At 41.2% G+C, this 23,959-nt stretch overlaps 1 protein-coding gene across 1 annotated transcript; it reads left to right on the top strand.

Moving 5' to 3' along the window:
• Positions 1-5,028: 5,028 nt before the first annotated feature.
• LOC117664016 (armadillo repeat-containing protein 12) lies at positions 5,029-21,786 on the top strand. Its single transcript, XM_034414715.3, has 6 exons — positions 5,029-5,215; positions 10,667-10,824; positions 12,074-12,208; positions 17,011-17,184; positions 18,601-18,672; positions 20,643-21,786. The coding sequence occupies exons 1-6, from the start codon at positions 5,077-5,079 to the stop codon at positions 21,729-21,731; spliced, it is 1,767 nt and encodes a 588-aa protein (XP_034270606.2). The 5' UTR covers positions 5,029-5,076; the 3' UTR covers positions 21,732-21,786.
• The last annotated feature ends 2,173 nt before the right edge of the window (positions 21,787-23,959 follow it).

Raw genomic sequence — 23,959 nt, 5'->3', positions numbered from 1 at the left:
GTTGTAACCCGCCTAAAATCAAATAGAAGTTTTTTGGAAGGGACGAGTGTTCTAGTTTTGGATGCCCAAATTTATTTAGGTGTTCTGATCATTTCCCACAGGAGGGTCATTTGCTGCAGAGAAACTGAGTCAATGACTAGCCAGATGCTTCTTCAGCAAAAATGCTGGTATTTCCCTCAACACAAATCCAGACAGCGATTGCCAGATGTCTCTGCTCATCTCCTGGTGTTATCAGTTGAATCTACGTCATCCTCTTCCTAACCTTGTTAGTCAGGGACAGCTAACCTGTGAGAAAAAGCAAGGTCAGAAGGAGGGCCCCAAGGAGACAAGATAATTCGATCTCCTGGGTCAGGTCAAGAAAGAAGGAGGCTCGCCTTTCTCTGGCCCCACCATCAACAGCACTGAAAAATGCTTCTTCCTGCCCAAGGCCTCCCCTGCCAGCTGGCCCCCAACCCTTAAGGAACCCCCTTGGTAAACACAGGCTGAGTTGCTAATTGAGAAGCCAACACATTTGCCTGTCAGACTCCGCAATGAGCAATGCCTAGCCTGTCAGAGGGAGGGGTGGTGGTGCAGCAGGGTTTGCGTTGTCATCCGTGCCTCGCCTAGTGCAAACCAGCGCTGAAGGGGTTAAAAAGGTGAAGGCCCCAAGCCTGATATTGAGGAACAGAAACAGGCGGGGGGGGGAGGAGAGGGTGTGCGCGTACGCGTGTGAGTGAGAGAGAAAGAACAGAACATCCTGTACCCTTGAGTATGAAAAAAAAAAACGGTCCTGTAAGGGCAGAGTGGGGGTGGGGGAATGGAGGCAGGCAGGCAGGCGCTGCTGTGGGGGGAGCAGCTGTACTGAAGGCGTGTAAGAGGTGTGTGAGTGCATTTGTGTGGGCTTGAGAAGGTTGAGTACATGTGCATAGACAGAGAGTATGGAGATTGGGGGGGGGGAATAACTTTGTCAGAAGACGAGCTCCTGTGTTGCATTTAAAAAGAACCTTAATCAGTTAATCAAATGATTCTGCATCAGTGAAATCGGCAGAATTAACCTGTGACTGGAACAGGAATTTCTTGAAAGGGGCACAGAAAGGCAGACACCCTTCATTTGCAGAGGCTGCCTGTAAGTGTTGCTGCAAGGACTAAAAGAAGGCTCCTGCCTCAGCTGAGGAGAAAGCAGGATTCCTTCTCTAAGATGGTGCTCACCAGTGGCAGGTTTGAGGCAGTCCTGAAAGTAAAAACGGAGAACTTCCATGGAGAGATTATTGAGAAGCTTCCTTTGGTCATCTGTTAAAGGTTGAATAAAGCCCTTTTATTCATGATTATCATATAGCAAAAAATAGTAAAGTCATCCTTAAATGTTTGCATCTGGACCAGACTTCAGAGAGAAATCCTGGGCCCCCAGTCAACCCAGTGAGCAAGGTCACCAACATAGCTTCCCAGTGAAATCATCTATGTTGCCCATTTAAGTGCATCCTCCCTTTCTCAACATCTAGAGGCTTAAATTATTGAACCTTGGCTTATCATCTCTCTCTTTCTCTAGAGCCATTACCACAAAGTCATAGGGATATTGGTTCTGGCTGTTATCAGTTATGGGATATCTCTTATAGAGCCAGCTGAGTGAGGCCTGTGAAATCCAGTAGGGATTTTTCATAATATAAGCAGAGGGTGGGGAGGTGCATTCTGCCAAATGTGCTCATTAAGTCAAGAATAAACATAACACGGGGCAACGAGAACCTTAGCAACAGCATCACTAAGAAATGATGGTGATTAAAGAGTGACTCCAATAATGCCACGAAATAAACAACCCTTGTCCAAAAAAAAAAAGTGTCTCTGAGAACATTAAGAAAAATTATACAGAGGTGTTACCAAGCAGAGGACTGTTTAAGAAGGAGCTTGCAGTGATAATGTGACAGTGGACAATGAACAATGAATAGGAGCTGATGTGTGATTTGGGGAGCTAAAAGTATGTGCAAGCAGAATTTTATGGCAGGAGTTATTTTTATGTTGAATAAGATGTTCTGGGTTAGGAAGGGTCAAGTTGCAATCAGTAGGTCACAGAGTTGTTTGCATGGGTTATAGAGTTGTTTTGCATGGCCTTAACCCTCACATCAGTTCTTCGATTCCAGCATAAAGCTATTTGCATCCACACTCAGGGCCAGTACATAGATGCAGTTGTTCCCATGGGCAAATTTGTTTTTCTTTTAAGTTATGGAGAAAGTGAAAGACCAATGTGTTGACTGTAACATTCCTACAATATCTTTTCCTTATATATACATGTGTGCCTGTGTGTCCTTTTTTGTGTGTGCGATGGCAGTGACACATTTACAAATGGGTGTCTCTGGAATCATTTGACGACTTGTCTTGTAAAAGCCTCGACTTGTTTTCTTACGCTGCTGGTGAGATCCTAGGGACTGCTACAATAGAGTCTTGTCAGCAAATACCATTTGTAAATCATTAGATGTTAAAAAACTACATGTGCGCGTCTGCTAATGAAATCAGCGTCTCACAAGTGGCACTTGCAGGAAAATTTTATTATCTTATGTATTAATTGTTAGACTTACATCCCTCCCTGTCTCCAGGGGCTCTAGCTTGCTTATTATACAATGTACTCCCTTCTCCATTTTTTCCTCCCCACAGCAACCTTGTAATAAGATAGGCTAAGTGAGAATGACTGACCCAACATCACCTAGGGAGCTTTCATGGCTGAAAGTGAACCCGAACCTGTATTCCCCCCCCTCCTTGTTTTAAGCCAACATGTTAGGTGCTACATCACAACATTGATGGTGGTCTTATCCAGTCCCTTAATTTTCTCCTTGTGTTTCACCACATTTCCTGGAAACAAACACATCCTTAGTAGAAATTGCTTAGGATTCCTGCCTTAGGACACTCTTCTGAAGCTATTATGTACTTTTTGTAAATGCTGAAGTCCCACCAGAATTGCTATTCAGCTCCCTCTCATATGTTAATTGCTTCATATCTTTGCTGAAATTTACTTCAGCGTGCAATAGGCATACGAACAAGGGGATCATTTCAGGAATAGGACCTTATATCAGAGCTGATGCTTCTGTTTGCCAAATTTTTACGTTCTGTATTGATCCACATTTCTAAGAGGTCTGCCAGACTGAAGCACCACTCTAGAACACATGCAAGGTAAGACCCCGGCTAATCACCTGATGCTGTCATTGGGACTTACAATCATGAACAGTTTTGTTATAGCCTTGGTCAGTGACATAGCTATGTGTGAAAAGGCTTCAGAAACAGTAAATGCCACTGCCTTGTGCTTACAGGGACAGTCTCTGTTCTTATTCAAAGGATTCTTGAAACATACTATACTTTATTTCCTTACATGAGTTTACCATTGCATGATTAGGTAAATCTTGTTGAGTGGGAAATGTATAATAAAAACAAATCCTTTATTTTTGTGGATGAAGGAAAGATGGGTGTTTAACAGAGACCTGAAGGGAGAGGATAAGGCACTCAATAGCTGGCCAGCAGTGAGTACCAACTACCTGACAATGGCCTGTTCTCAAGTACTGGCAAGAAATAGCAAGGTCTGATTAGCTGGTATGTTGAAAGATCTCTGCAGACTTTCAAACATAGAAACAATCCTGTGGTTATAGCATTCTGTTGTCCAAATAGTTCTGGAAATTGTCAAGACAGTCTGGATCATTCTCAGGTGTGCTTTGAACTGCATTCAGAAGAATTCAGACATGGGGAAAACCTGATCATCTGGAAGTGCTTCTTGGTACCCTAAGGAATTAGATTGCAATCCCAGCCAGCCGGTGTGAATAACTATTGCAATCTTTTGAATTTTGTGAGTGGTCTTATGCTTTTCTTATTAGAATTCTCAGACTAGAGAGATAGAGTTGTCGCCTTGTGTCATGATCTCCATCTGAGATATGAGGCTGGGGGAAAAAAACCCTCAAAGGAGATAAAGGCCAATTTCCAAGGAATTGGCTTCCTTCATCTGCAGCTTTCTCTTTCTGATTCATTGGGATACAACCTAAAGAAACACTGCTTCCTGGGAGTAGAGGGGCTGCCACTCAACTCAAGAGTTTTGCTGCCCTCTTCTGGACTCTCAAATGTTCCTCAAAGACCTAAAAACACAGCAAATGTATCCCTGCCTGAAAAATGAAGCATCATTACAACAGTATGAGGTGCCATCATACCCTCATCTACTAGGCAATGTGTCATAGTGGGACTTACTTCTGAGTAAACAGATTTGTGCATGCATGTTTAAATGCCACATTAAATTCATTTCTGAAAAAGTAAATGTGGTTATATCCAGTAGCTATATTTTGTTCTTTGTTATGGAAACATGTAAGTTCTAAGGGTAGTCAAAATATTTTGCTGCCTGAGACAATAAAGAAGATTTTTACCCTTGAGATACATCTCATATACAAAATCCACCAGAATGGACAATTTATTACTTATTTACTGGTGGTAGTTATACTTCTACAAAAACAACTTCATCTGGTTTATGAATAGCAAAACAATTAAAGGAATAATAATCTCCTCCAAAATAATAACACTCTAGCTAAACATTTATAAGACAAACAATTGAGTAGCAGGGAGAAGAAAACAAAGCTAAAAGCTAAAATATGGATTCAAAATATATACATTTTACATCTAGCTGGATTTTCAAGTAGCTGCAGCACATCAATTTGGAGAGCGCTGATTTTCTCTGGTTGACAGTGCTTTTCCAAAGTAACATGCAGAGGGCTCTTTTTTATCTTGCTTGCTCTCCACTCTTCTCTAAAGGTAGAAAAATGCTAGAGATTGAGCTAGCGAAACTGCCATGTGCAAAGCCTTCTTCTACTGACTAATTTTTCTCCTTAACATCTTTTCATTCCAAATACGATGCTAAGAGTTTGTCTCTCAAAATCTGACGGTATTTTCATGATATCAGGAGAAGGAGGAGAGAAGATTCAGAGGCCTAACCCTTCTGATGATGATGATGTGCCAGAGTTGTCATGAAGGGCACAGGTGACATCACAAACCATGTGAGGTGTAGTATTGTCACAGGTGAAGGATGGGTTGGTCTGAAGTCAGGGCAGGGTTCCACCAGATTTCCTGGAAGTTTAAAGCAATATGAAGTACAATGAGCTGATAACTACTAACAACATGGTAACTGCAGCTACCGGAGCTACAGCCATCTATTTGGTGTCGAAGGCCCTCCTAGCAATTCTAAGAAGCCCCCCCTACAGCCGTGATTCACTGAACTTTGCCAGTGAGTTAAATGAAATAAGGGTTGAACATGCTCACAATGTATTTTGTTGCTGTTGCTCTCGTTCTCTTTCTCTTCCTTCCTGCCAAGCTTCATGGAGACTGATATCCAAATGAGAAGTCTCACAATCCTCCGGAGATACATGGATACAGAAGCCCTGGTGGAAACTCTAGGACCAAAGTCCTGTATATTTAAATCCTACATCTCATTCTCCTACCTTTATTCTGTAATGGACTGACAGCCAATCTTTTCTCACAGTGACAAACACTTGACCCCTGAGTATCGCTATTTAGTTGGACCAATTCATCTCAAGCTCTTTGATTTTAATCTTGCCAGTTCTTACCTTCACATCAGCTCTCTAGTTTCTTCTTCCCTAGAATTCTCCACCTCCCTTGAATCCTAAAATATCTCCCCTCTTTCGTCTAGGCATGAGGAACTGCAAGGGCCAATGTCTCTCCCCAGCCTTCATCTGTATTTTGGCTGGGAATGAAAAAGTCTCTTTCCTTCCTGATTTCCTGGTGAAGAAGGGGAATGTTTCTCTTCCTAACAGCAGGAAATGGGTAGGGTTTCCCCCAGTCCAAAAGTCTTTTACTCAACTTCAGGCAGTGGAGATTTGAGAATAGGAATGTCAATCTCATTGTGACAACAGGAAATAGGTAGGGAAGAACTTCTATCTCTGATATGCCTTTCTCCTCTCCTCAGTCTGGAAGTCTCCCTTTAGTTTCAGGTGGGATGGGATGGGGTCTTAGTTTCTTAGTCTCTCAGTAGCAATCCAGCCACCTCCCCCAATCTTCAACCAGTTATCATCATCTGAGTATGAAGAATTATTAGATACCAGTGCCAAATTATAAGGCCAGTCTAGCAGTTTGGGTTTATGAGGGTAGTGGAAATGGGAAACATCTTAAAAGGTTAATATTCCCATCTGCTGTAGATGTTCTCAACCACTTCTCATGTTTTCCCTGTTTCTGGGTCACCTTTCCAGTGTTAACTATTATTTGCAAAAGACCATCCTGCTTTTAGGCTCTCTGTTTCTGAATTGATAACCTTCCCCTTCCCACTTACCTCTTCTGATTCTTCCTGGAACACTGTGGCTGATATGTTTGTTTTACCACTGATGAGTCATCTTGATTGTTGAACTAAAATAAAATAAGGGGGAAAAAAGAGAGAACTGGGAAATGCACACGAAGCTCTTGCTAACTGTATTTTATTTGGCCAAGGGTCACTGCGGAAAAGAAGCATGTGGCAGCTGTAGGGCCATGTAAGGTGGAGAAATGGGGGTACAACAGAGGTGGGTTGCTCCTGGTTTGCACCGGTTCGCAAGAACCGGTAGTAAAAAAATTTAGTAGTTCAGAGAACCGGTAATAAGATTGGCTGGCCACGCCCCTGAACCGGTTCCCGGCCTGGTCGCCGCTTGCTTACCCCGCCCACCGTCATTGTGTGCATGCAGCCCCGGGACTCCGCCCTTTGCCAGCCAGGAGCGCTGCCGTCAGTTGCTCCCATGCACCTTTCTGCCTGCCTGCCTGCCTGCCTGCCTCATCACTGCCACCATGAGGAAAGGCCCCGAAGTTGCGCTGCCTGGGATCCACGCTGCAGGGAGAAGCCAGGTAGGGTTGGGGGGACGCTGCCCGGAGCTGAGCTCAAGGCTGGCAGGAGGAGGAACGTTGCCTCTTAGCCGGCTCAAACTGTCTGCTGCCGAAGCCTGCCGCCATCCCCTCTCCCCTGCCAGCTGCTCCTGTGAGAGAACTGCTGCCACCAAGGGCGAGGGGGCGGTGGTGGCAAGGATGGGCCGCCGGGGCTTTCTTGTCTCCCTGCCCGAGCAGACTTCTGGCATAGTCCCAGGCCTCTGGAGGGAGGGAGGGAGGGGGGAAGGGAAGCCCTGGCCTGTTGCTCCTGCCACCGCCACCCCCTTGCTCCCAGCAAGAGCAGTTCTCGTGCTGCCGCTTCTCCGGCAGCACCAGGAGCAACGGCTGGGGCAGAGAGGGTGGGGAAGGCTTTGGTGGCAGGCCGTTCTTGCCAGGTAACAGTCAGGCTGCTCCTGGAGCAGCCAGGAGAAGGAGAAGCTGCCAGCGGAGAGGCGAGCTGCCCCAGGAGGACCGGAGGAGAGCGCAGCTACTCACTCATGGAGATCTATCCGTGGGAAAGTAGGCGCAGTAAGAAATGCGTGAGCCAGGAAGCGGTTAACCCTCCCTGGCCGAAGAAGGTTGCACAAACCTTTGCTGGAATGAACGTGCAACCCTCTCCGGCCAGGGAACATAACTGCTTCCTGGCTCACGCATTTCTTACCGCGTCTACTTCCCCATCGATAGACAGGGCCAGATTTTCCTATAGGCTAACTAGGCTTCAGCCTAGGGCCTCAAGATCAAGAGGGGCCTACATTCAAATTGTTAGCAAAATTAAAATTACACTTTCACTATAGGTGAAAGGGCCTCATAAGTGGAATAGCCTAGGGCCTCTTTTCATCTAAATCTGGCCCTGCCGATAGATCTCCATGAGTGAGAAGCTGCGCTCTCCTCCGGTCCTCCTGGGGCAGCTCACCTCTCCGCTGGCAGCTTCTCCTTCTCCTGGCTGCTCCAGGAGCAGCCTGCCTGTTACCCGGCAAGAACGGCCTGCCACCACAGCCTTCCCCGCCCTCTCTGCCCCGGCAGTTGCTCCTGGTGCTGCCGGAGAAGTGGCAGCACGAGAACCGCTCTTGCTGGGGGCAAGGGGGTGGTGGCGGCAGGAGCAGCAGGCCAGGGCTTCCCTTCCCCCCCTCCCTCCCTCCAGAGGCTGGGACTATCTTTAGCTTTGCTCAGCTGGCGTGGGAGGCACAGGGCACGGCGGATCCCTGGGTGAGGGATGGAAGGAAGGAGGCCTGATTGGCTGACAAAAGTGTCAATGGAGGAGCGGAGGATGCGCTTATCCCTGACCCTACTTAGCGCCTTTCTTCTTCCTAAAACCAGGGACCGCTCTGCTCTCGCAAGGCACAGGGACTTCCCATCCCGCTCCCTCCATTGGGACTGAGGAAGACGCCTCGACACCCCTCGGCTTCAGTGGGTGCCGCTGGCGGCCCCAAACAAGTGCCTCCGTCTTTGCGGCTGCGGAGCTTGGGAGGGGAGGCCGGCTGGGGTTTCCATTCGATGCTCACCAGGGGCTGAGTGAGCCTCCTTTCAGTGCACAAACTCAGGGCACCAGATAAAAGGCGGGCTGGCAGCTCTGGCGCTGCTTTGATGGAGCCGGGTAAACCGAGGAGAGGAAGGAGAAGGAACTGATGGGCAGGCTAGAGTAGCTCGCTTTCCCCTCAGTGGGGCTTCCCTGTTGGAGCAGCAGCAGGAGGAGGAGGAGGAAGTGGCAGAGGAGGCTTTTCTGGCTGCCTGGCCGGGACCCAGAGGCGGGTGGCTGTAATAGGGCACTGGGTACGCAGAGGGGGAAGAAAGAAGGGCGGGTGATTAAATGTCTTCTGAGTGTATCTATGGATGTTTTTTTGCATTTTTTTCTGCAACCTCTTAAGGTTGTAGAAAAAAATGCTTTTAAAAGTAAAAAAAAAAGTTGGCCACGCCCACCTAGTCACATTACCCCCACAAGCCACACCCACAAAATAAGCCACGCCCATAGAACCAGTAGTAAAAAATTTTAGAACCCACCCCTGGGGTACAAGACATGTTGACCTGAGCAGGAATGTCAAAAAATTTAAAGCAATTGTTTGCTATCAAAGAATTGACATTTTATTGTAGCCGCGTTTTAAAACAAATGCTACATTAGTTTATCCCTGCTAGGAAAATAGTATCAGTATATGCTTTGTAAAGACCCATTGAGTCCAGCTGGGTTGCTGATTATGATATCCATCCAAACATTTCTTTCTTCCATAATGTTTTTTCGACTTCTCACTTTAACCAATTGTTCTGAATTCCAACGTGGTCTTGGATCCAAATACTAACCAAGACCGACTTTGCTTGATTTTCAAATTCAGCCAAGATTGGCTAGAAGGTATCACCTACTGAGGTGTATAACTACCGTAATGACCTGTCTAGTCAAGCATTTTGTCCCAAGAACAACCCAGTATAAACCATACAAAGACACTGTATTAGAAAGAGGCACAGTTGCAAGTAGAGGAGGGCAGGGCAGAAGGGAGATTTGACATCAACGACACAAACGATGCTGAGACCCTAGAAAGAATGCGAAGAACATAGAAATGATAAGGGGACTGAAGACTAAACTGTATGACGAACAGTTAAGAGAATTCGGTATGTCTAGTAGTCTAACAAAAAAGGATTAGGGGTGACATGATAGTTGTCTTCCGGTACTTGGGGGGCAGTCACAGGGAGGAGGGGGTCGGCTTATTCTCCAAAGCACCTGAGGGCAGGACAACAAGCAATGGTGGGAAGCTAGTTACAGAGAGATCCGATCTGGAGCTAAAGAGAAATTTAGCTGTAATATAATACTTCTAATTCTATGATCTCAGGTTCCTATACTATAAAATGTCAATCTTCCACTTTTCTCTTTTCTTTAATTTTATACTCTTCTCCTATGAAGCAATGCATTCATCTGCTTATTACATAAGTAAAAAGCTCCAAAAATTTGCAACATTTTCTTAGAGAGTTTGATTATTTTAGATGTCATTTTAAACCTTTTTGTCTTTATAATATTCCTTTTGAAATGCAAAGTTTGGTAATACACCAGTGTAGTAGCACTGTAGATTGGCATGTATTTATAACAATATTGGCAGAATTTTTAATCCTTTTCATCTTTCCTATTACCTATTCTTTTAGCATCTTATAATGTCACTTTGTTATTTGTGTCTTATGATTTATGTTGATTGCTTTTATCTAATATCTTATGACTATCACTGAGTGTTGTATCTTATGGTTTGTGATGATTGTATTATGATCATGATCATGATTTATCACTTGTTGCTTGTATGTACACTGAGAGCCTATGCATTGGAGATAAATTCCTGTATGTCTAATCACACTTGGCCAATAAACAATTCTTCTCTTCTCTTCTCTTCTCTTCTCTTCTCTTCTCTTCTCTTCTCTTCTCTTCTCTTCTCTTCTCTTCTCTTCTCTTCATTTCACAACCTTTCTTGCCCCAGTTATTAAGTGAATCACTGCAGTTGTTAGGTTACTAACACGGTTGTTAAGTGAATCTTGCTTCCCCATTGACTTTGCTTATCAGAAGGTCACAAAAGATAATTACAAGTTCCCAGGACACCACAACAGTCATAAACATGAGGCAGTTGCCAACTGTCTGAATTTTGATCATGTGACCATGGGGCTGCTGCAATGGTTGTAAATGTGAAAAATGGTCAAAGGTCATTTTTTCAGTGCTGTTATAACTTCAGATGGTCACTAAATGAATTGTTGTAAATTGAGGACTACCTGTATATGCAGGATGTTCCAGTGCAAAAATATTTTCACTGAAATTTTAAACTTTGATTTCCATGGAATTGGAATTTCATTTTTGAATTGTTGCTCCCAGGGTTATCTACAGACTCTTTCTATACTCCATCTGTAAAAGCAAGCGTTCCAGGAGAGCTCAGTCGGCTTCTGATGTCCCTCAGTCCGAGCCTAGATGATGACACCAAGAGGATGACACTTCATAATATTGCTCAGTGTATCTACTTGAAGGAACCTGAGGTGAAAGTCCTACATTACAGGACATACTGTAGAATGTGATGAGAAAGGTTGAGTCTTATGCAGCTGCAGAGGTCTATAGCCCAATATCTTCAGTCTTAAAAGTCCCATTATTACCATCCCTCATTCCATTAGAGATCAGTTTCCAAGATTGTGTACTTTTTCTGGAAAAAGGGGATGAGGGATTCTGCAGAGATCAGATTAATGTTCTACTGGGAGATATTTAAGTGTTTTCACTGGGAGATATTAAGCTAGATTTTTCAGCAGAAACTGAAAGATAATAGATCACAACTGATAAAATCAGCAATTCCTATCTGTACATTAGCCTTCTGGGAAAATCAGACTCTGGCTGGACCTGGAACAGATATTGGAATTACTGTTCTGTTTCTGCAATGTGCATCATTCATGAAGTCCTTGAATGTGAAGGGGAGACTACCTTTGTCCTAATGTACACTTAAATGCAGGTAATTAGGATATATTCCATCCCAGGATAAACCTGGGATCTGTGTGTACTCAGAATTCAATACAGAGGTCTTTTGGAGATCAATTGATTTCCTTTGTTCTTTTTTGAACTTGGGGCCATTAAGTGTAAATTAAGCACTTGTCCCCTTGTTTAGAGATCAAATCCCATTTAAAAATAAAAATAAAAACCCCCAAAGCGACTCTAGTGGTAAGGTGTTTTGTTTTTTTTTAACCTTCCTTCCAGTTGCCTTGCCCAGTGATCCTTGATCCTATGTGAGTCTCGCCAAAACTAAAGCTCTCAGAGTATGTTTTACTACAATTCCCCTCAATACAGTACAGAGTTGATGGGGCTTGTAATTAAACACATTTGGCAAGTGAGAGGAGGCAGGCTGTCCTACACAGGAATACCCATAGGGGATATCAAAAAAGTCAAGACTGCAACCATGCATTTTGCTGGGTGGAATTGATAAAGACATGAAATACATTTGGCATTTATTCCCATAAAATGCAGATTATGCTATCCCTGCACCCAGGATCTGCAGTTCCGTCGTGAAACTGAATTGATCTTCAGAGTCACCGTCAATAGAAATGTATTGCATCCCTCTTGACAGTTACCACTTTAATGTCTATATTTGGTCCGTGATTTGGTAGTTTAGCCATCAAATCTTACATCATGCAGGTCAGATGTTGTTATGGTGAATATGACATACTGTATTTGTCGCATTTCAAGTATGGTGATTGATAAGGCTGATGTGCCTAGCCACGTAATTGCTTCTTTCTTACTTCCTAGGCAAGTGGTTGCACCAATGATGACATAAAATTAGTGGCCTCTTTCCTGGATGATACGGATAAAGAAACTAAAACTGAGACCCTGAATGTCTTCAAAGCCTTCGCTACCATCTGGAAGTTTAAAATCAAAATCCAGGTAAACATTTTTGGAAATGGTGTATGGATCCCAAATTTATCTCTAGGACTGATTTCTTGTAGTAATGATCTTATAGTTTTTATTTATTTATTAAATTTATGTATTAACTATCTCACTAATAAAGGCGACTCTGGGCAGCATATAAATCACATATAATCATATAAGACTCTTATATGTAACTGGCATTAAGGATGTTAGCAGCTGCCTAAACATTCATAAGGATTCTGACTTCAGCACACTTTCTACAGATGTGGTCCTTTTATCCTGCATTTGCTATTGACTTATGCTTTGCTTCCTTTTTGGATGTTTTTAGGTTTTTTTCAAAGTATGTTTTGTATTTTACTTTCCAAATTGTATTTTAATTATTTTCGGCAGTCACTCTAGTCTAGGACATTATTAGAAAGGATAGGATAAAAATATTTTTTAATGAATAAAACGAATACAGCTATTTAATGCTCTACTTTGTATATTTTCCCTTGTGGGGAAATATGGTCTATAAAGTAATTCAATATAGAAAGTGACATGGAGGGGAGGGGAAACATACCTTTTCTAACAATCTACTGAGAGATTCCATATTTCTTGCAAAGAACTAATACAGTATAACCCATGATCTATGGGTCATGGTTTTAGACATATTTGGGCAGGCAAAAAAAAAATAAAAAATGGAGCAGGAGTGACTTCCAACTTTCTGCAGCTTCCCTATTGACTTAGCCTGTGGGAAGCTGGCAAGAAGGACCAGAAATTATGAACACATGTCCTCAGCTGACCACAATGGTGCTACAGGGTGGCACAGCCATACTGAAGCGGCCACAATTTTGCCAATGTAAGTAGTCTTAAAATCCTTGAAATCTCAATCTCATAGAATGGGTCCTGGATTTTGGATGTATTCTTTAAATTAGCCATTTGAAATACCGTGATTCAAAAATTGTTGCCCTGCGATACACTGTTTTCCCAAAGGAAGGTTACAAACAGACAAACAGATAGAACAGTTTTAGTATTACATAGATTCCAATAAGTTATACCTTTTAAGTTTACCTTTTTTAAAAAAAAACTTTTAATTGTTTATTTTAAAATACTGTAGATATCAAAGCATCTGAAAAAACATTCCAACACTAAAAATAGTTTATAGACTCCTAATGCATTTGAACAAATTGTGAAAATAAGAGATGTTTTAACTGAATATTCTGCCATTTAACAATTTTATGCATTCCAGATTCTTCTTGCAAAAACTCAGATTGTTCAATTTCATTGACAATAATATGATCTAACCTATTAATGTAATTGCTTGTTTTTGATTACCAAAAAAGCCCTTTTAAACTAGGATTACCTATCTAAGTATAAGTATGCAAAAAAGGGTCAGAGTTATACTTCCTTGCCAGAATCTTCCCAATTGGTCTATTAAACATTTTGTACATAATAGTAGCAGTGCAAATGTGTTATTATACACTAGTGATATATTATTGATAGTAAAATATCAAATTTATGAAAGATAAATGCTGTATAAATGAATATTACTTCAAGACTGATATAGGGACACACAGTAGTGATATCCCTAAGTTTATACCTTAAAGTTACTTCAAGCAGATTGATGGAATTAACCAATTTAAAAATTAGAGGAGATAAAAGGTGTCCTTGATTAGTTCCACATGATATCATAACAGTCAAAGAGGTAATTCCATTTGTAATAACTCAGCAAAGGAAATTGAATACTACAATTTGATCCAATTGATAAAGAAGGAGAAAATTTGCATTCAGGGAATATATGTTTCAAAAAAAATCTGTTGTTATCATTTCTTTCTTTTTTGTTAAACAGTTTATTTATACATTTTCACATTACATACATACGTGCTTCGCAAACAGCATATTGTCTGGATCATTTTGCTTATATAATAATATTTTCCCCTCCTAATTTCTACCTCTATTATCCAACCATTTGTAAAAAAAATTCCATGTTCAAAAATAGTCTTATCTTCTTTTTCTTTCATTTTTAATGTCAATCTGTCCATTTCTGCACAATCTTAAAAAAAAATTAATTACATCATCTTCTGTAGGCATTTCTTCATTTTTCCAGTGCTGTGCAAATACAATTCTTGCTGCTGTCAATACATGTAATATTAAATATATATTCCCTTTGTCAAACTTTTCTGGTATTATGCCTAACAAAAATATTTCTGCCTTATAATCTAAGTGCTGGTCTGTTGTACCATTTCTAATTGTTTTTTCTTCCACTCAATAAAAGCTCCACCATTAATTACATTTTTTTCTCAATTATCAGATGCCTGACATTTTTTCTTAATAAAATGAGATGGTGCCTGGATGGATGATGAAAACCAATATTGCCAACAGAGTATATAACTAGGCTATGGTCAATAATTTTGCATCAACATTTAGCAAGCAAATTGGAGAATAATGTACATAGTCTGGAAGTTGAGTGTTCATGGCAACTGGACTTCTTTTCTTTTTGGCTTGAAACGTTTTGCTGCTTATCCAAGTATCTTCTTCAGAATGAAGACTGCTAGTCTGTTATTCTGTTGGGTCTCAAATCAAAAAGACACCAGTTGCCACGAGTCAACTTCCAGGCAACTCTGTGTGGATGACTGGGAATCTTCATTAAAATATTGTGCACAGTGAGCATGATCTTTACCTGTCTTTAAAGTCCCAGTTTTATAAACCTCACTAAAGAAACTTGGAAAAACTTTTAAAAAGCATCAGTTTGGATTTTGATATGTACTGGAGCAGAAACGTCAAAATAGGTCTCATAATACGTAAGAGGATAATCAGGAGTTTTTCCTGTTTCCAAAGCAATACCAATTAATCTTTGGCAAGATGGAAGTGCAGCCTAATAACCTGCTTGGTCTTACATAATCTTAGGAAGTGTTATGTTATATAAAAATTGATCACTTTGTTCCTTTGTTGTGTTTAATTCAGTTTTATGTAATTGAGAGTAACATTTTTTAAAAAAATGATTTATTGACTCATAAATGATCTATCTCTCTATTTCCTGGGCATTCTCTGTGGTCTATATAATAAAGAGTACATAGTTGCAACTATTTCAGATGAAAGATTAGTAATTACCTTTACTTTTAGTTTGCTCCTAATACTTTTATTTTATATCATGATTTTGCTTCAAAACATAGAGGGAATTGTGTTCCTATGCAGCAAGAATAAATGCTACGTGTAACTGGGATTTGAATTATCTGCATATACGCTCAAAAGCATATTTTCCTGTTTCCATTTGCCAATTTTTCTTTTTACAGAGCATAATGAGTAAACATGACCACACATACACACATACACACCAGTGGTGGGTTCTTCCCGGTTCGGCCCAGTTCTCCCGAGCCGGTAGCAGTGACGATATGATGTCACTGAACCGGTTCTCCCCCCCCCGTGCCCCCCGCACCCCCCCCATTATTCGTACCTTTTATTTGGCCCCACCCCCAATCTATTGCTGCCTCCTAAGTCCCAGCTGATGGCTAGAGGGAAAAAAACTGTTTAAACTCTTGCTGAGGGGCTTCAAAGGGCAACCCTACAGCTGATCAGTGTTAAAAGAAAACAGAGCCTGCAAAAATACATGAGTAGATCGGTACAGTTCTGCAAGCAGTTAAAAGCCTGGTAGACCAGTACCTCTGCTAAAGCCTAAATAATTGTCACATGACCATCAAGCCACGCCCACAAAATAAACCACACCCACAGAACCGGTAGTAAAAAATTTTAGAACCCATCCCTGACACACACAAACACACCTTAAAGGAATTCCAAACAGCCAAAAAATTTACAGCCCATTTATAACAAAAAATTTAAAAACTTGTGAATACTTTAATGAAGTTATATTTAAATATAATCTAGAAAAAAATAAGAGATCCACATGGAAATGCAATACATTCATAAATAATCAATGAAAAAAAAAACCCTTCTGGATTGCTTATTTCTTGTTCTCTTACAAATGTAGAGTAATTGTGAATCAGAACTACTATATAGTTATTCAATTTTAAATTTCCACTTATGTAGACTAGATCAACTGATTTGATGGATAAAATACTGTTCCTTTGAGGAAGGACATGCTTTTCATGTATAAGAAGGGAAGTTCAAAAGTAATGTTCCAAAGTATTACTTCTCAGGCAGAGTAGTGGAAGCTTGGAATCAACTTCCAGCGGAGGCAATGGGTCAATCATTTGTAACTAAGTTTAAGCATGTTTTGGATAAACACATGCCCCATCACCTGGCAAAAAAATAAAAAATTCAAAGGGCAGACTTGAAGGACCATTAGTTATTTTTCTGGCACCAGTTTTCTGTGCTTTTCTGTCTCAATTTTGTAAGTGTCTGCCTCTTCTTGGAGGTATATTTACAATATTTGCCTTTCACATAACTAATAGAGAAGCCATATTAGGCTGAAACTAAAAATGGAAAGAAAAAAGTAAATATATACACACACATTCACTTATATTTCAAAAAACTAAAATAAAGATGAAATAAATTGTTTTTGGGAAGCGGACATGAAATTTTTAAAAGCTAAAACAAAAATCTCCTTCCACTGAATTTACAGTTAAAATTTCAATGAAAAGACATTCTTCCAGCTGCCAGTAGAAGGCACTATGATCAAGGGGTATTGATTGTTTTTAAAAAAAAAATAAATTCACAACTTTTAAATGAAAGCCAGTGTGCTGGCTAGGGAATTTGCTAAAGTTGAGAAGCACTGCAGTTAACTTTAGAGATGTAGCCTGAAAAAATAAAAAGTCAACTATTGGCACTGCATCTCAAAGATACACAGATCGTCAATTCTTCTTATGTATCTTTCTTTGCAGGAATACATCCCCCAAATTATCGAGATTGTGACAAGCAACTGGGACAACAAGATGCAACTTGCTGGTTTGCAGCTGCTGAATGGGTTGCACTTACCAGATTACACACACACATTATTGACAACGCGGCTTACAAACTTTATGGACATTCTGCTCACAGCAAACACCCCGACCAAGGTACACAACACACAGGCACTTTCTTCTCTTTCAATAAGCCCAGGAGTTTGAGACTGGCTAAACTTAGAGCAGAGCAAAAATACAGCTTAATGTCCATAAAGAGATCTAATAATATTCAGCATCTTTCCTCTAAATGCATCATTAATTGCAGTCATTCAGATTCTGATTTATTCTAGTTCTCTGACTCAGTTCTGAATCTGGTTTTTGAACCACCATCCTGCCTTATAAGCCACATTATGTGGGTCATTAAGTATATTCAGTCCACACTAAATAACATTTCCCCCCTGATCTTTTAAAAATTATTAGTATTCTTTGTTTACCTTGAGATATCCTATGCTTTGCTGTTGGCTTGCTCCTATTCATTAATGTTGGCCTCTTGACTGAATGAAAATGATCATATTAGAAATAGAACAAAAAAGTTGGGCCCAGAATAAAATGTTGATCAGTCTTTATTCAGGCTTTTGCAGAGCACACTATTCTGTGCCCCAATTGCTGTTAGCTGCTCATGAGCACTAATTATACTTAGCCACCATTGGAGTATGCTTTTGTAGGCGTAGGTGTATATCTGTGTGTATTTTAATTTCTGCAAAAATAAGAATCCTGAAGCCTGCTAAGATCTCTCTGTGTTGGGTAAGTGGTGTCAGTTTGGTTTCATTGACAACCTCAACATCAGAAATGCAGAGAATAATTATTAGAACTCATGCTGCCTCTCACTTCACTTATCAAACCAGCTTTGAGTAACTGCTGCCAAGACTGGAAAGCTTTATATGGAATCCTCAACCAGTTTGATTCATGACTACATTTTGCAACTGGTAATCTGTCATAGACGCTCTGGAGGCCTGTCTAATCAGCTTCTATGGATAGAAGTGCTCTTCTCCTCATGCCTTTTCTCTCTAATACAGACAGGCAGGAGAAGAAGAGTAAAAACTGAAAGGGGAAAAAGCTGTTTTTCAGCAGAATAGATTTCTCCTTCTGCTGTGTTTGATATTTTTTTATCTGAGTGGTCTTGGACTATAAATAAACTTACAACTTTAATTTCCCCTTCTCCCACATGCAAATGAATAGAGGATGTCAATCAATTTACTGGTATAGGGAAGAGCTGATGCACTGAGCATTGCAGATTGGCTTTTCAAGAACTCAGTGCTCCTGGATGCCAGACTATTTTCCCTCAAGCCATCACTAAAAGGATATGAAGTCCATACTCTTTACTGTTATTTTGACTTATAATAGTTGGATGACTCTAGATTGATCCAATAAAGCCCTTGTGGGGAAATGACCAGGAACAGCAACAACAGCAACAAAAATTGCCAGCAGTGCTTCTTTATTTGCTAGAGAGCTTTGGTTGTAAAGGAAGATAGAATGGTCTTGTTTCTACACGGCAGTTTCTAAAATGGATCTTATCACCTATTTGATCAGATACAAGTCCTCAAATTTCTTGGTACACTCATTGAAAAGGAAGACTTGCTATATGACATCCTGAATTGTCAGGTAAGAAGTTTGTGTTGGGATGGGAGGAAGCAGTAGGACATAGCGGGAATTGCCGGGCTCACCAGAGAGGTTTGGCGGTTGGGTTTCATGTCTTCATAATCTTTTATTTATTTAGAATATGGCATTGTTACATTAGCCAGGAAACTACAATATTAATGCAGAGTAGTAGTTTGGTTGCCTGTTTATTAGCTCTATTAGGTACACCCTTGTGTGCTTCCCAAGGTGCACCAAAGCAGGGCAAGCTAGCTTTGCACCAGAGAGAAAGAGAGGTGGCTCTTCCTGCAGCAGCATCCAGGACCCCTGTCCTCTACCAGAGCCACCTCGTAAATAGGCATTGCTACGGGGAAGGTTCAGAGCCAGCAGGAATCTGACTGCCTGCATGAAGCATCAGCTTATCTCCCACTGAAGTGGCACCTATATATGTACCCACATAGAACATGCTTTCAAACTGCAAGGTGGGCAGAAGCTGAAGCAAGTAATGGGAATTTACCTTGCCATGCAGTGCTAGGACTCTAACTCCTGGAGCAGAGACCATCCCCAGCATCATTGAGCCACTGAGCCACAGCATCTCTAGCTGCTTCTTAGGATCTGAGTACATAGCAGCAACTTATGGAAGCTTGACTTCCTAAGTTCTAGAAATCTATGAAATAGAGTTTAAAGCCCTGTTTTATGGCTGAAATCAGTCAGAAAGCCTTCTAATCTGTGGCAAATCAAAATAGTTGCCAAATAAAAGTCGGATCAAAAGCAGAAGAAATAAGAATGTCCATTTGTCACACTATATAGTTAAGCACTGATAATCTGTTTTCCTAGTCTCTTGAGCCTGGTCAGTGGTATCCTTGTGGGTGTGGTAATTCCTAGGAATACTTCTAGAATCAAGCTTGCATAACTCATAGTTTCCACTTTTCCCTATTTTGGGGTGTGTGATGGATTGGGCATCAGGTTCAAGGCTTGTATCAGTTGCTTTAGCCCAGTTTTATTGCATTTGGTCAGTCATAAACACCATTGGTTAAAATCACAAGCAACTGACTCAGAGACTGCAGTTAATAAGATTTTAATGAGATTTTAGGGAGCAGATTCAAACACCAATATAAAGCTATGTTTTTAGAGACCTAGATATTGCTTATGGAGAACTTCCAGATCCTGCAGAATCTATCTCAGCTGTTCCTAAAATTGGAATCTGACTGTCGACATTCTCTGGGTTCTAATGCAGGATGATATGGCATTGTCGAGCACTTAGCTGTCATATTCTTGGCACTGGGCTTGATCCAGCCTTGTCCCTGTTATTCATCATGAATATGCAAGCTCCTTCTAGCCCCGATCCTCAACTTTCTCTGAGATAATGTAGATGAATACAGAGATAACCTTGACAAAGCAGCAAAGAGTTGTTAGGAGAGACATTAAGAGAAAGTAACTGACAACTCAGTTCTAGGAAAGGAAAAAGCGTGAGGGGGAAATTCAAAACAATGCTATGTTGATTATGTTTGGTATAAGATGGGCAGAAGAAAGCTCTGGCAGGCTTTTGAGTTAATGTTATTAAACCCTACAATAGTACAGTTGTATTCTTGAAATCCTTGTCATGTAGTATCCTGATCTGGCCTACATCAAAGGATGGAGTGGTATGCATGATGACACTTAACAGTGGAGAAGCTGCCCATCCACTTCTCTTGGATAACAGGCTGATCTAGTGTGCAGAGAACTTGGTCACAGTCTTCTTCCATTTAATGACATTCAGGGCACTTTTAATTAAATTATGGTGTTGAAGTTATATATAGTCACAATTTATACACGCTGGTATCTTATTTTCCCTCCCCTTTTTTTGTGATAACATGTGGTGTCTAGTTTGAGAATGGGGGAGCCAGGGTTAGTATTACCTTTCATCCCTTGAGCTGATGAGGAGAGAGGAAAAAATGAGGAGGAAGGCTCTGAACTGAAGTATTGTGAATGAAGTGTTTTTCATCTCTTCTTCCAAGGTGCCTGCTGACTTCCTGAACCTCTTCCAGACATCTCAACCTGGGAATCTGCTTTATGAGATGTTAGTATTTGTGGAACGACTTAGTGAAGGGCGCCAGTCTCCGCAGTACCAGTCAATGCACTGGGACTATAACAAAAACTCCCTCCATGAAATCATCTTTGGTGACAATTCCCGCCTTTCTGAGCGCTTGCTGGCTCTTATTGTCCATCCTGAAGAAGATGTGCAGACTCAGGCTTGCAAAGTGATCCTCAGCCTGAAGATTAACAAGGAAGAAAGCAGGATCAGTAGTGGACATATTCTCGGGTCTGAGCTTAATGTTTACCCTCTTGAATCCACCAGAGAAAGCCAGATTGCCAATGCCTCCCTTATTAGCCAGCCTTTAATCTCAACTACTGAGCCTTCATCTGATGCTCCTCACAGTGAAAGTGGTGTCAGCTTTCACCCTCTCTCGGGCACCAATGAGACTAGTCGTGGCAGCTTTCACCCTCCCCTGGGCACCAATGAAACTAGTCGTGGAAGCTTTCACCCTCCCCCGGGCACCAATGAGACTAGTGTTGCCAGCTTTCACTCTCTCTCGGACACCAATGAAATTAGTCGTAGCAGCTTTCACCCTCTCCTGAGCACCAATGAGACTAGTCGTGGAAGCTTTCACCCTTCCCCGGGCACCAATGAGACTAGTGTTGCCAGCTTTCACTCTCTCCCGGACACAAATGAGATTAGTCATGGCAGCTTTCACCCTCTCCTGGACACCAATGAGACTAGTCGTGGCAGCTTTCATCCTTCCCCAGGCACCAATGAGACTAGTGTTGCCAGCTTTCACTCTCTCCCAGACACCAATGAGATTAGTAGAGGCAGCTTTCACCCTCCCCCAGGCACCAATGAGACTAGTGTTGGCAGCTTTCACCCTCTCCCGGGCACCAATGAGACTGGCCAAAGCTTTCATCCCCTTGAGAGAGCTGATCATAGTTTCCACCCACTTCCGAATGCCACTGTGGAGAGCAGTGGTGAGCATGTCCTGGAGGAACCCATGGATACTTTTCACTCTCCCCCAGTTGCTGGGTCAGAAGAAAGTGACAACAGCATTTGAAGGGGGCAGTTGTACAGAGGAAAAAAGAGACTAATAAAATGGGTTGGCAAACAGAGGAGAATGCCTTTCTGTTTCTCTGCAAAAAGAAGAAAAATACAAAAGAGGCTGATATTCCTGTCTCTCCCAAATCAGCCCTTGTCTGAACAGTTTAAAAAATCAGTCCCTTTTCTGTCACTGAGATGGTGAGTACTGACAGATGCAAGCAACTTAAACCACTCATAAATAGTCTCAAACAGAAACTTTATTTTTAGTCACCTACATATGTTACAAGAAACTCACTAGACTGACTGCATTTCCTTGAGAACAGACAAATGAGGCATTAGGGATTCTGGGGCAGGTCAGGCCTATGCTGCTTTCTGCAATGCAAAGACTCTGAATTTATACCCTTCTTAACATTTCCCTCCATTCTAGCTGGAGATTCCACCACAAATAATAACCACATCCTTTCTATCATGTATTGGAGCATTGTAAACAGCCCTTCAGTGATTTCCCTCCAAAACTACATTCATATATTACACCTTGCTAAAATTTGGTTGGCTTAGCATATGGTAGCAAAGTTAATTGAGCAAATGCCCTCCCCTTTCAAACTGTTTAAAATTGCTTAAGAGTTGGAAACAGGAAAAAACCCCAACTGAAGAAGATCTAATAGATAAAATCTTAGAATGCGCTAAAATGGACAGATTAACAAAAGAAATTAAAGAAAAAGAAGAGACAGACTACTACAGAATATGGAACAAATGGTATAACTGGCTTAACACCATCAATAAAGAAAAATAAATGCAAGATGTATATAAATAATTTTTTATAGGTATATAATATGAATGGAGAAACGTAAAACAGTAAAGATATAATCAAAATATATAGATCTTTATAGGGGGAAAGACGAGGGGAAAAAAAGAAGAGAAGAAAAGGAAGGGGGAAAAAAGTATTAGACTAAGAAAAAGGGGAAGAAATATAAAGTATCAGATGGAAAACCACTATGAAACAATGCTTAAAAAGGATAAGCTATTTATGTATTTATATGTTGTATGTTGTGTAAATGTCTAATTTGTGTTTTAATAAAATTTATAAATTTTTAATTTAAAAAAATTGCTTAAAAGTTAAACTATTGGCATCCTTTTGGAATACACACACACACAATGTTATCCAACTCACACAAACCTTTCTTTCAAAAAAAAATATGACTACATTTCCCACGTCTTCTCTCATATGTATTTTCACAGCCTAATCTAGTAATTCAGTTGCTGCCGAACCTGTTTACAAAGCCGTAAATTTTCACCAGGGATGCAAGGAGTCAGGCAGTACTTGTGTCTGAATCAGTCCAAGAGATAAAACTCCACAAGTCACATTCCCAAAGATAATTGGTTCCAGCTGTAAATGTTCTCAGGAATTCAGACAAAACAAACAACACATTGCTTCAGTGAATGACCTTCCATCTGAGTGGACTTTGACAACCAGGGTTCCTTTATTCTCTAGCCAGGGACGGTTGAAGCTGATTTTCCCTGATATATGCTTTCAGCCTTCCAAAGCTTCAGCCTTCCTTGGATGCCCTTCCCTACAAGCAGCCACTTCTTCACCTTTTTTCCCCCCACTACTCCCATGGATGTCTAGAGGAGAGATAATGATGAAGCTGGCATATGATATAATCATGCACATGCTGTGACTTACATACTTGTATCATATGATGTGTACAGTATGATAATGCCATTCTGCCTGTGTCATCATTTGGGATTATTATGATGCGCTGTGGATGTCATCAACTGCTACCAACATTCCCGAAACTAGGAGGACTTGCTTCTACTCCAGCTCAAAATTCTCCAGAACAGACTAAGGTGTAGTAGGGCTTCTACCTGTTCTTTCTCTACTGTTTGGTTTCTGAGTTAAGGGATTTGTAGGCTTGCTTGTCTTCTGATCTGGAGCTGATCTTTGTGTCCTTCTGAATAACTTGCTTCTGTTTCACAAATCCCCAGACGACTCACCCAATAGAAGAGCTGTGTACCTTTAGGTTGTAGAGAGCTTCCTATTCAATCATGATTCAGGGGAAAGCATGTCTATTTTAAGATGCTACACGCAGGTGATACATTCATGCGTCATATTGCATGCTTCAATTCATTTTTTGGAAGTCAATTCCACAATTGCTGCACAGCCACCTTCCTCTCTTGGCATTCTTTCTCTTCCCTCTGACTGGGCTGCCTCTTAAGTTCCTTGCTTGACTTTTGCTCAGTGCA

This window comes from Pantherophis guttatus, chromosome 3 (assembly GCF_059756535.1).
Source record: "Pantherophis guttatus breed Tessera chromosome 3, ASM5975653v1, whole genome shotgun sequence".
NCBI lineage: Eukaryota > Metazoa > Chordata > Lepidosauria > Squamata > Colubridae > Pantherophis > Pantherophis guttatus.
This window is presented reverse-complemented; position numbering and strand designations above follow the sequence as displayed.